This window comes from Uranotaenia lowii, chromosome 3 (genome assembly GCF_029784155.1).
Source record: "Uranotaenia lowii strain MFRU-FL chromosome 3, ASM2978415v1, whole genome shotgun sequence".
Classification (NCBI taxonomy): domain Eukaryota; kingdom Metazoa; phylum Arthropoda; class Insecta; order Diptera; family Culicidae; genus Uranotaenia; species Uranotaenia lowii.
In genome coordinates, this window is record NC_073693.1 from 20,340,007 (window position 1) to 20,355,554 (window position 15,548).

The 15,548-nt window shown below is 39.9% G+C and overlaps 3 protein-coding genes across 3 annotated transcripts; 2 read left to right on the forward strand and 1 right to left on the reverse strand.

Moving 5' to 3' along the window:
• Window positions 1-8,400: 8,400 nt before the first annotated feature.
• On the forward strand, window positions 8,401-8,987 carry LOC129756985 (protein PBDC1). The gene is made up of 2 exons (XM_055754067.1): window positions 8,401-8,427; window positions 8,486-8,987. The coding sequence occupies exon 2, from the start codon at window positions 8,506-8,508 to the stop codon at window positions 8,956-8,958; it is 453 nt and encodes a 150-aa protein (XP_055610042.1). The 5' UTR covers window positions 8,401-8,427; window positions 8,486-8,505; the 3' UTR covers window positions 8,959-8,987.
• A 53-nt stretch (window positions 8,988-9,040) lies between these two features.
• On the reverse strand, window positions 9,041-10,159 carry LOC129756962 (NADH dehydrogenase [ubiquinone] 1 beta subcomplex subunit 7). The gene is made up of 4 exons (XM_055754041.1): window positions 10,004-10,159; window positions 9,788-9,939; window positions 9,375-9,543; window positions 9,041-9,305 (listed from the first exon to the last, which is right to left on the reverse strand). Exons 2-4 carry the CDS (start codon window positions 9,897-9,899, stop codon window positions 9,206-9,208), a joined length of 381 nt encoding a protein of 126 aa, XP_055610016.1. The 5' UTR covers window positions 9,900-9,939; window positions 10,004-10,159; the 3' UTR covers window positions 9,041-9,205.
• A 268-nt stretch (window positions 10,160-10,427) lies between these two features.
• On the forward strand, window positions 10,428-15,062 carry LOC129756165 (vacuolar protein sorting-associated protein 8 homolog). Its single transcript, XM_055752951.1, has 4 exons — window positions 10,428-10,754; window positions 10,820-12,360; window positions 12,414-13,902; window positions 13,970-15,062. Exons 1-4 carry the CDS (start codon window positions 10,650-10,652, stop codon window positions 14,636-14,638), a joined length of 3,804 nt encoding a protein of 1,267 aa, XP_055608926.1. The 5' UTR covers window positions 10,428-10,649; the 3' UTR covers window positions 14,639-15,062.
• Window positions 15,063-15,548: the final 486 nt, after the last annotated feature.

Here is a 15,548-nt window from a genome sequence, read left to right on the forward strand (position 1 = left end):
CAAGACTTTTGACCCTTCGTCCAGATATTGGTCAGACACAGATTTTGCCCAGATTTTTGCTGAGAGTGCCCAGATTTTACAGATTTTCAAAATTGAGTGATGAAACCAAGATTTATGCATCGGATTTGATCCGTAAGTGCCAGATTAGACTGAAATCTCGCTTGTATTCATTGGTATTTCACCATGCATTCATTACCAATTCTTTTTTTAATAAGATGAACATGATACGTGGTAGGAAACAGTGTTCTTAGCGCGATAATAACCTGAATACCACAGGAAACCACCCCCCCCCCCCCCCCCGCTCACACGCACCGTCAAATGTCTTATTTAGTATCAAATTTGTGATCTTCCCTGTGCACAGACAAACACAGACTTTTTTTCGAAATTGCCCAGATTTTTACTCCTCAACACCTGGCATCCCTGGACAAAACCCACAAAACGGGACAATATTCTCCTGCTTTTGCTTTTACGCGAGTACTTCGGTTGTTGCTGTTGGTGCCGATCGTGACCGAGACGATGGCTTTTTTACTGGCTGTCCGGATTTCATTGTTGATTGCACCAATACTAGCACGTGAGCGGGCTGGGAAAAAATCAAAACAAGTTTTTTTTCGAAAACTCGATGACAGCTTGCCGTCAGAACTGTCATACCGGGATTTTCTTCTGAAGGGGTAGGAAACTCAGTTTTTTCGAGCTGTGAATACAGCTTAGCATAAAGTTTTACAAAAATCCCGGAACCATACACCTAATTCAAATAGAGTATTCTCGCTAAATTTGAAATACTCAGAGCCCGGCTACCTTTTACTCAGACGTCGCCACATGTATGAAGCAGCCGACGGCTGTTCTTAATGAACTCAGATATCAGCGGAAAAAATACTCAGACGTCAGAAAATTCGGCACTTAGAGAACTCGAGTGCTAGAAGGTGACAACTGAGTAAATGTTGATCAGTTTGTGCGAGGCGGTTGAACTTGGTTGGTTTTGTGCAGCAAAAACTTGAAATTTTACATGGTGAATATATTGATTTTAAAGGTAATTCCTAGATGTTGATACGGTTTTATTTATATTACAGAATTCTGCGACGAAGGGACGATGGTCCAAATAGATTTGCCATCTAGTACGGCATAATGGGTCCCGGCCCGGGAGACGAAACCCGACGAGCCAAAACAAAGTTCAGAAAGTTTGTGGATTTTTTTAAAATAAAGGTGTATGAACAATATTTTGACTTTTATTATTTATCAATCAACCAATCCATCATTTGTCTGAATAATAATACAGGTTTTTGTTATTCTAGCATGAAAAAAGCGGCCAAAAACCGCTTCAGAATTATTCGCGCATTCTGAGTAACCATGACTCAGTTGTCGCGAAAAGGGCTGTTATTGCGTATTCAGAGAAAAATTGGATTCACGCAACGGTAGTTAGACCCGCAATTTGACAACCGTAATTTGACAGCTCGATTGATGGGCTGCATTTTTGTCAGTGTAACCGAGTAACACTGAAGAAAATAATTATCTTATATCTGAGGCTTCTTTTCTGGTGGTGTTTTATGTTGTCCTTTGATAAAGAGTAGCATGTGCGAATAAAAAGGTAGGTAAAAGTGAAATATGATTTTGCAAACTCAAAATCAAAACCGCTTTCAGGTATGGTGCTTTTGAGAGCAGAAATGGAGAACCATGCGTCTCCTAATACAATTGGCCATTGTTTAACACGCAGAAAAAATTATTTTAGAAACAATAAGATTTCGAACGAAAATAATAAAATTTTTGGTTGGGAAAAAGCACAAATATATTTTTGGCCACATTGAATAAAAGTATCGATTTGATTTGAACTTATCGTTTGATTGAAAACGAAATACCCCCTTTTTGAAAACGATCCATCACACTTGTCAAAATAATAAAATAATTTTGGGTAAAACACACTAAAACTTTTTAGCTTAAAATTAAAAAATAAGTGAGGTTAAAAATTAATCATATTTTATGATTTGAATTCATTTTTTCAAAAGAAAGCAAAATGGTTATTGATTTTCGGATTAATTGAATTCGGTTACAATTAATTGTTTTATGCCTCATTTATTTGATACAAAATGCTTTTTATCATTGGGAAAGTCATCGTTTCCCTTTTTACACATCATGGTCAATCTATATTACCGCTAATAGCTATTGCCTTGGGGGATAATGGAAAGCCTTACTTCGCTCAATGCAGGGTCCCATTCCTTCCTGAACCAGCTTCGAATATTGGTTCGACTTCGATCGGTCCCTAAACATAAAAAAATAAAAATAAGTACCTCACCCATACTTGAATTTATGATACAAACCTGTGAGTTGTGGAACAAATCCGGAGGGGTCCAGCCGCACCGACGAATAAGCCGTTCGGATGAGAAAATTTGTTCATCTTTCCCGCTAATTTTCTTTTTTTTTTCTTTTATTTTTAATTTTTCGGCCAACTACACGTTTATTGAAATGAACCGATTTTATATTTCGAATTCAATCAAATTTTATATGTAAGTAATAAAAAATGAGTGTGTAAAAATTACAAAATTTTATTATTATTTTCGATCGATTTTTTAGTGAAACGTATCGAAAAATTTGCATCGATATTGTAAAATAAAATAACAAAACGTTTTGTTGAAACCAACCCCCTTTCTTTTTCTGCGTGCTAAACCTGGCATACTCCACGCGGCGAAGCAGATGTCAATTTGTTCCGCCACTCGAGTTCGCATTGGCCGCGTTCGCCAATTCTCATCACATCGCTCTCACTATGACCATAGTTTTGAACTTTTTAAAGAAAAATAGGAATCGAAATTGTGAAAATGTTGGTTATTGGCGTGGGCGAACGCGACCCTTGGAAACAAATAAATTACGAACGTGTTAAATCAATTCACTCAAATGTTAATAAAATATATAAAAATTATATTCGACTGTCTCAATTCTTCATAAGAAAAAATAAAACAAAATAAATAATATATTTAGATTTAATATGATTTGGTCTGAGTTGTGTTTGAAAAACACAAATCATTTATTACTTTGTTAATACTGATTATATACGAAAACCACCTGGCACCCTAAAATGCGAGTTTGGTCGAATGAAAGAGGGGACGCTTAAAGCGGCCCGGGCCATAGACTACACAACATTTGTACAAATGCGATGAAATTCGATGAAATTTTGTCGCTGTGAGCACGATTTGCATAGTGTATGGCACTGCTTGAATGAGCGCCCAAACGGTTGGAGTAAAATCGGTCGGGATCGAAATATTTTGTACAAAACATTCTCCCAGCCGGGGTGGAGATGGTTTTTTTTATTGCTGTTGCTGTTTTCGCCAGCAATCATTTGTGTTCGCGTGAAATATGTTTGTATAGTGTGTGGGCGAGCATAGATCAAACAATCGACGCGAAATCATCGAATTTGTACAGGCCAATTTGTGTAGTCTATGGCCCGCTTAAGGTAACAGTTCGAGATTGTTTTTACTTTTCACATGAACATCACCTTTTAAACGAACGTATATGTTTCGTTTTGATCGATTTTTGGAAATTTAGCAAACAAGGTTCAACAAAATTTCAACGATTACATAAGCAGTCACTGTTTCTGGATCAGTTTGGTTAACGTACTGACTATAAAAGTTATGGTTTTTTCGTATGCGGGTAGTCAATGAAATTCCCGAATGCACAGATGTCGATCACATTTGATTCCATTTTATTATTTTTATATTTTTTACTTCCGTTGTATGTTGTTCGGTAGAAATTAGGTAGCCAAATGTTTTCAAATTGTTTGTTTAATTAAATAAATGTTTCTAAAATATCAATGGTTTTCTTTAAATGAGATATTGAAAAAAAATCTGAAAAATGTTTTGGGTTGGTTTGGGCATCCATTTTTTTTTAAATCAGTGGTTGTTTCTTTTGTTTTATCACGAAAATAGGTAATAAAAAAACATTTTATGTTGATTGTTAAAGAGTAGTTTTTGAAATATATTTTGTTCTACAACTATAAGAGTTGATATTTTTATAACTCAATTTGTTACGGAATGGTAAATATGTAAGGCTGAAGTCAACTTATCTACTGCAAATTATTGATTTTTTCTTGAGACGTCGAAAACAATCCCTTCACTATATTTTTTTCGTAATTATGACATGGACTATAAATGATTCTGAACAAAGTGATGCTTGTTCCGTCGCGTTACTTAACGTGTCGTTCGCTTATTATGCCATCCGCTTAAAAGTTAGAAAATGAATGCCTTAATACTATAATTTTTTATAAATAAAAAAATTGATTGGTTCCCGTTTTGTTTTTCAAATCAATGATTCGATACATTTCTTTTCTAAATAAATGTGATAAATCATTTAATAATTGGTAAAATGCATTGAAAACGGATTTAAATGTCACTGCATCATTCATAATTGACTTTTAAACAATGGTTTTTTTGCCCGAAAAAACTCATAAATATAATCTGAATTGTTTGTTTCAGTGCAACAGCTTTGACGTCTTGCGGTAGTTTTTCTTCTTCTTTTGGAAGAGTTGCATAAATCCAACTTTTCTCTGTAGGAGCAATAGTCAGTTCTGAGTAAAAGCCGTTTAGTCAGAACTGAGTAGGTGCGGTTTTGGCGACAACTGAGTAACCGCCACTCTGAACTGAGTAGCTGAAAGTTAGCGAGTTTCCTGAGACAGATTGTGGTAGGGTAGCTTTTTGTTTTTGTTTTGAAAATGTAAACACCAACTGGTCGCCATTTTGATCTTCGATGATAAGCTCTGTTCAATGCTTTCTTTTAAAAACTTCTTCAATTAAAAGCATTAACATACCTTCATGTCTTAACTTGTTATGAATTTACAAATCATTAAATAAAGAATTTATATTCTCCTCACCCAGGTGCGCTTGCAAAACCACTACACTTGCATTGCCAATTTTATTTCGTTACTATCTGGTCATTGAACATGTGTACACTGTAAATTTTTGCCTCGATTTCCAGCAAAAAAAATTGCTGGAAACGTTCAGCAATCCAAATTTTTGCTGGAAACCAGCAAACGGTTTTCGAATTGCTGGATTTTTCAGCATTCGGTTATGTGCTTGTCATTTTTGCTGAAAAATCAGCAATCAGTTTTCAAATTGCTGGACTTTGCTGGAAAATCAGCAATCGAGTTGTTAATTTGGAGTTTGTTTTTGTTTCGTACGCTGAAGTAAGGTGAGATTCTATTTTACGAATTAAGGTTAAATTAATATAATTATTTTATTTTCCTCTATATTCTAGCAACCAGGCATCAAGTCAAGGGTAAGTTTTTATTGTACAGGTAGATATTCCATATAGAAGATACTAATCAAAACTATTTTTACAGGTGGCGGATTGTCAACATTTTGGCACAAAGCGGCCACGCCAGAGCCGGTGTTAGAAAGTTGTGAAAAAAAAGTTTTTTTTGGAAAATAAATTAATCCCTTATTGAAAATGGGAGAAAATAATTGTTTTTATTGCTTATTATATGCACAGCCAATATTAAACTTTAATTTTGAATTGAAATATAAATTTCATACTAAATACTGCCAGTTGTGTTGAAAGAAATAGCTGGTTTCCAGTAATCTGGATTGCTGATTTTCCAGCAATTTGAATTGCTGGAAACCAGCATTAACGTTTGCTGTTTTTTCCAGCAATTGAAATTGCTGGAAATTTTGCTGGAAAGTCAGCGGGACAAAAACCAGCAAAATTTTGCTGGTTTCCAGCAAAAAAAAATTTGCTGTGTAATGTTGTTGTTATGTTTACCCTACCACGATGTGCCGAAAAAATGTAAACATGAGAAATCAGCTGTTCGTCTGACAAGTGAGGAAATGCCTTATATCGAAGTTTCTCTGAAAGCACCTGTATCCGTGGTCCAAACAGCCGGTTGGTTTAGACCCAAATTCCGACCAAAGCAACCGCGTCCGTGGTCCATTATACTAGTTTCAATCATCTTTATTTTAGAACTGCTATAGAGATTGGGGGCCGTTCAGATACTATGTGGACAGAATTTTTTTACCTCCTTCCCTTCCGTGGACATTTGGCAAACCCCTACCCCCCTCCACGGATGTCCACGTGGACATGACTCAAACCACTACCCCTCTCTCCGTGGACATTTCCACAACCCCCCTCTCCCGCCCCTCTAAGTTGATCGCGTTGTATGTGAACCGCCCCTTCGTCAAAAACTAATGAAATTTGGACCCAATTTTACGCAGTTCTTAATCGTTTGACAGTTAAAAGACCACGAGTGGGGTTGCCAGTTTTTTCACTGGATTGGATCTTATTTCGTTGGTCCAATTATTTTTCCAATGGGCGATGGGCACGCTCGCAAGCAAGGGGCTGAAAGAGAAGGAAATTTCCGAACTGACATTTCAGTACCGCACTGACGTTTTGGTACCAAAATGCCATTGAAATCAAAGGGGAACTGACGTTCTGGTTCCAAAAAGTCGGTACGGTCCGTTTGTATGTGATTTGACAGTTGCTTCAGTCCTTTGCTCGCAAGCAATAGCCTTTCACTCCAATTAGCTGTCATTCTTATGGTAATCTGTGTAAGAGTAAAGAGCAAGCTTTATTCTTTTTAGCAGGCCCAATCCCAATTAGACTCAAGAACCACAGATGCAGATGCTCTCAATGCTCGGCTGGTGCAACCAGAGTGCCTCCAGTAGGGTGGGTGCATACTGAGGAAAAGTAGGCAAGGGGTACCAAAAGTTTCTCATTGGTGGGGGGTGGAGACGGTGCGCTTTTTGACAGCGAATTGTTCGCCTACCATGCCTACGATTACGATTGCCTGTCACAAGATGGACGATTCCGTGCATTGGTATAAGAACACACCTACCTTTACCCGCCTTGGGTGCAACCCAAGGTGCCCAAGGTATATATTCAGGAGGTGTTACCGAATAACGAATTCCCGATTCAGCCATTTTGGCTATGTATAGGCTATGCAACTACAACCTGTATACACATCTCAGGTGGCGATGGAAATCCCGTGCTAAGTGTTAGTAAAAGTTTTTTTTTGTAAACATTGTAACCAAGACAATTCGTGACGTCAGTTGCATTTCCAAACAAACAACCAACAGCGAAAACTATAGAGAAAAAATCATTGCCAACTGCTGTTTACGATTCTCGCCTAGGATTCATAAACATCCAGGCAAGTTACGTAGGCTTTGTTTACCTTTTTACTTCTTGAATACACGCAGAAAAAGAAAGGGGGTTGGTTTCAACAAAACGTTTTGTTATTTTATTTTACAATATCGATGCAAATTTTTCGATACGTTTCACTAAAAAATCGATCGAAAATAATAATAAAATTTTGTAATTTTTACACACTCATTTTTTATTACTTACATATAAAATTTGATTGAATTCGAAATATAAAATCGGTTCATTTCAATAAACGTGTAGTTGGCCGAAAAATTAAAAATAAAAGAAAAAAAAAAGAAAATTAGCGGGAAAGATGAACAAATTTTCTCATCCGAACGGCTTATTCGTCGGTGCGGCTGGACCCCTCCGGATTTGTTCCACAACTCACAGGTTTGTATCATAAATTCAAGTATGGGTGAGGTACTTATTTTTATTTTTTTATGTTTAGGGACCGATCGAAGTCGAACCAATATTCGAAGCTGGTTCAGGAAGGAATGGGACCCTGCATTGAGCGAAGTAAGGCTTTCCATTATCCCCCAAGGCAATAGCTATTAGCGGTAATATAGATTGACCATGATGTGTAAAAAGGGAAACGATGACTTTCCCAATGATAAAAAGCATTTTGTATCAAATAAATGAGGCATAAAACAATTAATTGTAACCGAATTCAATTAATCCGAAAATCAATAACCATTTTGCTTTCTTTTGAAAAAATGAATTCAAATCATAAAATATGATTAATTTTTAACCTCACTTATTTTTTAATTTTAAGCTAAAAAGTTTTAGTGTGTTTTACCCAAAATTATTTTATTATTTTGACAAGTGTGATGGATCGTTTTCAAAAAGGGGGTATTTCGTTTTCAATCAAACGATAAGTTCAAATCAAATCGATACTTTTATTCAATGTGGCCAAAAATATATTTGTGCTTTTTCCCAAAAATTTTATTATTTTCGTTCAAAATCTTATTGTTTCTAAAATAATTTTTTCTGCGTGTAACGAGTTCTGTATTAGTGTGCGTGTTTCTTCATCACCTTCTTTCCACCACATTGATGCAACTATACGGAACTCATGAAGTTTGTTTACCAACAAACCACAGAAAAGCTGAGCAAAAAGTAAACAAACTCATTGAGAGCCCCGCTCACTCCTCGCCTACTTACTGTGAAAGTCGGAGAACCTAGTGTATCTAAGAACCTTGGTGCAACCAAAAAATTAGAGTTTCCTTTCCTACCCCTCGCTCTGTTAAGATTTTTTTGAATTCCGCTGCGCAGCGCGTGTCAAAAAATCAAAACATTCGTCCATTTCACCGAAGCAACGAGGTTCTGTTTAGGAATTACTTCTTACTTCTCAAATTTTAATTTAGTTGGGCTTTTTCAGTAATAATTTACAGCAAAACAATGGACGTCCTGAATCGACCGGCAGAGGAATTCGTAAATGACGGTATGGTCGAGGAGCTGTGGGCCATGAAGGCAGTCGACCACGCCGAAGTTCATTTTAACCTGCTGTGCAGTGTTGATCCGAGACAGCTTCGCCTAACCCCTTACGATGATGAAATCTACGAAGAATTCAGACGCCAGTTTCCCACAATGAACGTGGCCTCGATCAACGAAAACGAATTAAAAAGCTCCGAGGAAAAGGAGCGGTGGCGTGCTTACATGGAAAAGTTCAACCGACTCGAGGACTACAGCTATGGGACTTTGATGCGGGCAAAGGCAACGGAAGAATTTCGACCGGATAATGCAATTTTGGTGGTGAGGATACAGTTTTGGGCTATTGAAATAGCCAGAAATCGAGAGGGTCTCAACGATGGTATCAGAAAAAAGTTTCGCAGCCGAAGCAAGGAAGAATAAAGCGAAGGTGAACTTTTAATTTTGTGTGTTTTTATGAGGCCATCGGATATGATAACAGCAACTGTTGAAAATGCGACACGGATACTCTACACAATCGATGTCCACCGAGCTTGAATTTATTATGTTTCGTTTGAGTTGTAGAATTTGAAGAATTACCCTTGTTTAACATTGCTACTGTTTCAAATTAAGGAAATTATAACGACTTACATGATGGGGTTCCCAAGATTGCCACTCGACGGCAAGGTTTTTATGCGGCCATCTCTTCAGCCCCTCGTTTCTTTTCGATTCTCTGTTTTCTCAGAAGCAATCGTTTCTCGCGCTCGTATTCCTTCATCCGGTAGATGTAACTGTAGGGAGAAAGATTGAGTTGGTTTTGGAATCACTAAATAAGGTAGATAATGAAACGATTTACTCACTCTTCATATTCACAGTTAAGGTACTCGTGCTTTTCGTGGGCACACTTAACTGCCCATGGCCAAACGTCAGCCCGGCAGGCACGGTACGCGATCAGCTTGTGGGCACAGTAGTCCCGGTCGGCCAGAGGTATTTTGGCGGCTTCCATTTCCTGCTCGGTGGCAATCATCACTGAAATCGGGAAAAAAATCATTCGATTATTAACTACCCGGGTGTCAGTCACATTGTTATTGTTTGCAATCCAACAAGCACTTCGAGCAGTTTCTTGACAGACTGCGGCTTAACCTTTTAACGTTATGTAATTTTCTACATAAACATCAGCTCGCTAGCTTGCAGCTTGATATAATAAATTCTCTTTTTTTTTTATGAATCTGAACCGAAGAGTTCCAACAGTAAAAGGACTTAATTAACGTACCTCGTTCCTTCCGGCCATTGGGAAAACCGAAATTAGGATCAAATGAAGGATTCTCCAGTGTCTTAGGAGTTCCTTCGGGGTTCGACACGTACAGTGAATAATAGTTGCCCATTTCCGGTGCGATTCGTGGGAACCTTCAACCTAGCCGGATCCTGAAAGATTGGCAAGAATATTATTTCAAGAGGAATCGGTTTACGAGCGAATAAGAAAATTTACAGCCACAAAATTCGATTTATCCAGCCAAAAATATTACGACGGACCACTGATGTGATGATTTTGAAGCTGCTGACAGATTTGGAAGAAAACAACAGAAAAGAAACATTTTTAACGAAACTACACTGAATGATATCGTCGCGCCAATTCTAATGCATTTTGTTCCTAACTTTTTTTTTTGAGTGTTGACGTTCATTATTGCAAAACTTTGAACAGTTAACATCATATAAAATGAAAAATATCATTTGAACGGAATTTTAAACTTTTAATAGCATAAATTTGACATGATCGAGATAAAATTCGGACGAAAATGTTTAAAGGATAAAAAAAGCACAAAATTACAAGACAATTTTATTGCGTGTTTCGTTAAGTTTTCAACGTGAACAATCTCTCAAAAAAACATCCACAACTTTATCGCAGTCGTTATCGTCAACAAATTATCACAAAGTGCAGAAAAGGTCGCGAGTAAAAAGGGAGGCGATTTAATTGCATTTTCAGCCTTAAAAAATAAGTTCAAGTGGTAAAAATTCCAATCCCTGTTGGCCAGGATAGCGGTGTGCATAAACACGACGGCAAATGTTGTGAATACGAACCGGAAAACATCGGCGGAAAGCAATATCTCACAGGAAACACCGTCAGTAGCTGAACCATGAACAACTTGAAAGCCCCGTCACTTCATTCTCTGCTAGATTCTGACCACGGTTCATCGAATGACAGCTTGCTTGCGGAATCATTGCAGCTGGATATAGATGAGGTACGTGTACCATAATTTGATAAGAGAGTTATCGTTGAAGTAATTGTTTTTTTTTGCGTTTCCAGCTGGACGATGAAGAATATTCAATTCCGGCTGTCAGTGAACTTCCAACGCTGGAAAGCGTGCTCAGTGAAATTGACAGCGACCTGGACAGTGCATCAGCATTGGGCAGATTTGCTACGGAGAGGGTCGGTTCCAGCACTTCCAGTTATGCGAACAATGGCCGAGGAGGCGATTTGGGTTCTACACCTACCCCTTCGATAATGGGAGATGACTACGTGAAGCTAGAATCGATTCTGAGACATGTTGTCCTGCAGGGAGTGACTGCACAGCTGTCTTCTGCGGTGGATCGAGTCGATGCTGGATTGGCCACTTCCTGCACAGTTTCACAGATGATTGCTGTGGGCACCTCACATGGGCACATATTGGCGTTTGATTGTTCTCAAACGTTAAAATGGTGCTGCCAGGATGGAGTGGCCCAGGGAGCAGTTTCGGCACTAGCTTTCAACGAAGACAACACCCGATTACTGGCCGGATTTGCTCGGGGGAGTATTCTTATGATAGACGCTTTCAGCGGAGATGTGATTCGAACGCTTAACGAGGTTATCACACCGAACACGGGAGTGCTTCATTTGAAATGGACAAACAGGCCGGCTTTGGCGCTTTGTTCCGATTCTGGAGGGTCAGTTTGGAGTCTTAGCTTTACCCGAAGATTGGGCATCCGTGGTTGCGATTCACGGTGTCTTTTCAGTGGTGCTCGCGGAGAAGTTTGCACAATCGAGCCCCTTCTGCTTGGCGATGAAGATCACCCGCTAAAGAACTATACTCTGGTTGCGTTGGCCACGTTGAGCAAGTTTTTCGTTGTAATGATTCGACCTCGACTTAAGGTCATAAAATTCCATCCAATGGCTGCGTATCCGGACTGTTTGCCTCTTCTAGCTTGGCAGATGGTCTTGATTCAAGCGGCTGACTCCTCTCGGACAATTGACCCAGTGTTGGCAGCAGCACGTGGGCCTGACCTTTTCTTTCATCAACTGAGTTACACTAGCGGGAGATTTTCTTTAATTTTCTTACGACATATTCACCTGGGATACAACCTGTTGGCGCTGCACTGGCTTGGTCCCAAAACTATAGCTTGTTTGGATTCGATGGAAATTTTGCACTTATCGGACGTCCGTACTAACAAGGAACTGGAATCGATCGACGTATCCAACGTTGGCCTGATGTACAACTCTGCACAGTTCAAAGGTCTAGCTACTGGAGGCAATGTTTCTCCGGCGCTTGCTTTGGCTGGGGGATCGGCCTGCTATAACACGGTAGTTTCACAAGGGAGTCAGCTTTATCTACTCGCCGGAAAAAGTCTTCACGGGGTCAGCGCAAGGGCCTGGAGTGATCGGATATCTTATCTCACCTCGATGCAACGGTGGGACGAAGCCATCGAACTAGCAATTGAGGGTTGGAGGGCTGCCAATGGAAGACATCGACGTTCGGCTGTGGCCAAGGAAAGAATCCTGCGCATGTTTGACGAATACTTGAACGCTACCCGTAAAATGCCGGAGCAATGTTTGGAGGGTATAGTAGCATGTCTGATAGAAATAAACGAAAAGTGAGTATGAAAATTGTCTTCTAAAACAGGGTCTAATATAATCTTTTTTGTAGGGACCTTCTCTGGCAGGATCTGTACGATCGTCTACCGAACCCGGATTACTATCTGACGATCATAGCTCGACACATCGAGAACGACGAACTGAACACAATCGCTCCGGCCGTTGCGCAGGTACTTTGCGATTACTTCTGGCGCAAGGGATACACCGCAAGGCTGGAAAATCTTATACTCAAACTGGACTGGCAGTGTCTCGATCTGCACCAGGTGCTAACCATTTGCCGTAAGGAAAAACTCTACCGAGCTCAGATGTACCTCAATACCAAAGCTTTGACCGATTACGCCGTTTCCTTGACGGATCTTATCCCGCTAATTCAACCGGACGGCATCGAAGCTAACGATTCTCATTTGGGAAATTGTCTGCTGGTCTATATCTCGAGTTGTCTTGCTGGACGAGGCTATCCTACTGGAGAAATAGCACCGGAAATGGTTGCCACCGTCAAGCATGAGGTGCTGCGCTGCATAACGGTTATTCATTCTAAAAATGCTCCCGAAGGAGAACTTCCCTATCCATATCTGAGGACGTTACTAGATTTCGATACTCGGGAAACCCTCAATGTGATTTCGCTGGCATTTCAAGAAAAGGAGTTCAACGGAGAGCTTGGCCTGTCCCAAAGGCAACGCATTATAAACATCCTCCTGGAAATCCTTACTCCAGAACACGCCCGATGGTCACAAATCGGTAGTTTGTTGAATTTCATCGCTCAGCAAATTGCCTCGCGTCAACTTCCGGAAGACGATCTTCTACTGGAAAGAGTGGTAACCTATTTGACGCGGCAGAGCGAAGAAACAACTGGACCAGAAATATCCCGACGAGAACATTCCGAACAGGAACAAACCTGGCTAGAGTTGCTGCGCTCCAACTGCCTCAGCCACATTCCGGACGAAGAACTTTTGCGGATTTCACGTCAGAGTCGATGTTTTCGGGTGACGGAGTACATTCTAGATAAGCTTGGACTTTTCGAAGACATATTTGACTGTTATCTTTTGGACGAGTTTCGGCATATCGAACTGTTTAGTTACATTGTTCAGTACAGCGAAGATGAACGAAGACAAGTGCTACCTTTGGTACTAAAAAACTTCCACAAACTGTTGGACATCAATTGTGTGGAAACGGCGAGAGTTATAACGGAACAATTTATGCGACATCTCAATAAGTTCCTGCAATTATTGGAAGACTCCGCGGAGAAATTGTTTTTTTTCCTGCGTCAGCTGTTGCGTCTTTCAATTCAACTGGAAACGCGAGATTGCGAGAAGTATCTGGAGCTTCTGTGCCAGTATCAACCGGATGAGGTTATAGATTTTTTGAAATCAAATGATTCCTATCGTTTGGACTTTGCCGTCAGCACCATCCGAAGCCACGGGATGTCATCGGCCTTGATCTACTTGTATGAGAAGCAGGGTGATTTTCAAGCGGCCTATTCGGTGGCCATCGATGCCCTGAAAGATGCCACCGAAGATTCGGCCGAGATGTGTGCAATACAGGTGGGTTACTTTTTTTTAGAAAAAAAAAAATTCAGAATCCTTAATCTGTTTTATTTCTTGTTCCAAGGTTTCTGGATTATGTTCCCGTGCTTCATCAGTTCTGTCTGAAGCAGAACGGGAAGAGCTGTGGTTTTCCTTGCTGAAAATAGTTCTGTCCCGATCTGACCTAACGCAAATTACCAAGAACATCCTACACTCGGCCAGTGAATTTGTGGATTTAGCGAAATTGGTGCAACTGGTTCTGACATCGGGAACTAAAACGGGAAACTTTGGGGACATCAAGCATGTTCTGATCGGAATGTTGTCCAATTCAGCCTACGAAACAGTGCTGCTCCAAACAACGTCCAGTATTTTGGGTCGCGATCTGCATTCGATTCTGGCTAAGGAACGCCGTCAAGCGCGGAAAGGACTTTGCGTGAAGTCCATCAAGTGCACCATTTGTCGAGCCAAACTGTACAATGCTTCCAAGGATGCCGTTGTTGTGTTTGGCAATTGTGGTCACGCGCTCCACAGAGAGTGCGCCAACAGATACTGCACGGTTGAGCCCGATTCCCCCTCATCGGTCGAGACGAACTCTTTTGTTAAGCTACGCTGTCCACGTTGCGATACCGTTATAGTAGAACGAGAATCTGTTCGAACTGCCGATTGCCGGGTAGATTTGGTACCGGCTCGTAGTGAAGACGCCGGAGACCCAAGCATTCTCAAAGTCAGTGCCCCTCCCCGAATTGGACTTTGAAGGCGCAATCTGGATTACACTGATATATCATCTACTTGAAAACAATTGTTTAGTTGTTCCTTTCACCTAATGGTTCCAATTAACGGAAGCGCCAATGCCATTCTACTTTAGTATGAAAAGATTACTTTAGATTATTTCCTCTACCTTTTATAGATCTTTTTTTAACAAACTAGAAACCATCTTATAAGGTTATGCATAGTGAAATTAGCCTCAGAATAGTTTCAAAGAGTATAAAATCTAACATTATTATTGCAATTATTTATTACATCTATTACAAACTATATAGCATCTAATATATAGACAACAATTATAAGTCATCACTGAAAATTTTATTCGCTCTTATAAAACCATTTGTAGTACGAATAAATAATCCAAAGTGTATTGAACGAAATACGAGGAATTATCGGACAAATAAATGTTTCCCAACCTTTGGTAAGTCTGTGGGGATTTGATTCTCGAATTAAAAGTCGACCGTTTAGCATACAAGACAAAGTAAGACTGTTTTATTGTTCTCTCGTTTGAAATCTATTCAGGCGAAAGCTCGGCAATGCAAGTCCGAGAATTCCGCCACATAACTCCCCCCAGTTACACCAGAAATCTAATTCTATGCCCGGATGGGGTAACTTTAGTTTTAGTATCAGTTAACGGGTAATTACTAATATTATCATCACATAAAATTGCAGGCTTCAGTCGATCTATCGTAATTCGTTGACGCTTCCCGTTGATTAACAAATCCATGAACTTGTCACCTCGGTTTAGGACTTGATAAGGGCCCTCGTATGGTCGCTGCAATGGCCGTTTCACCGAATCAACCCTCACGAAAACGTGAGAACATTTAGCTAGATCTCGCTGAACAAAAACGGCAGGCTTGGAATGATGAGCAGGTCCATGTGGTTTCAAATCCTGCATA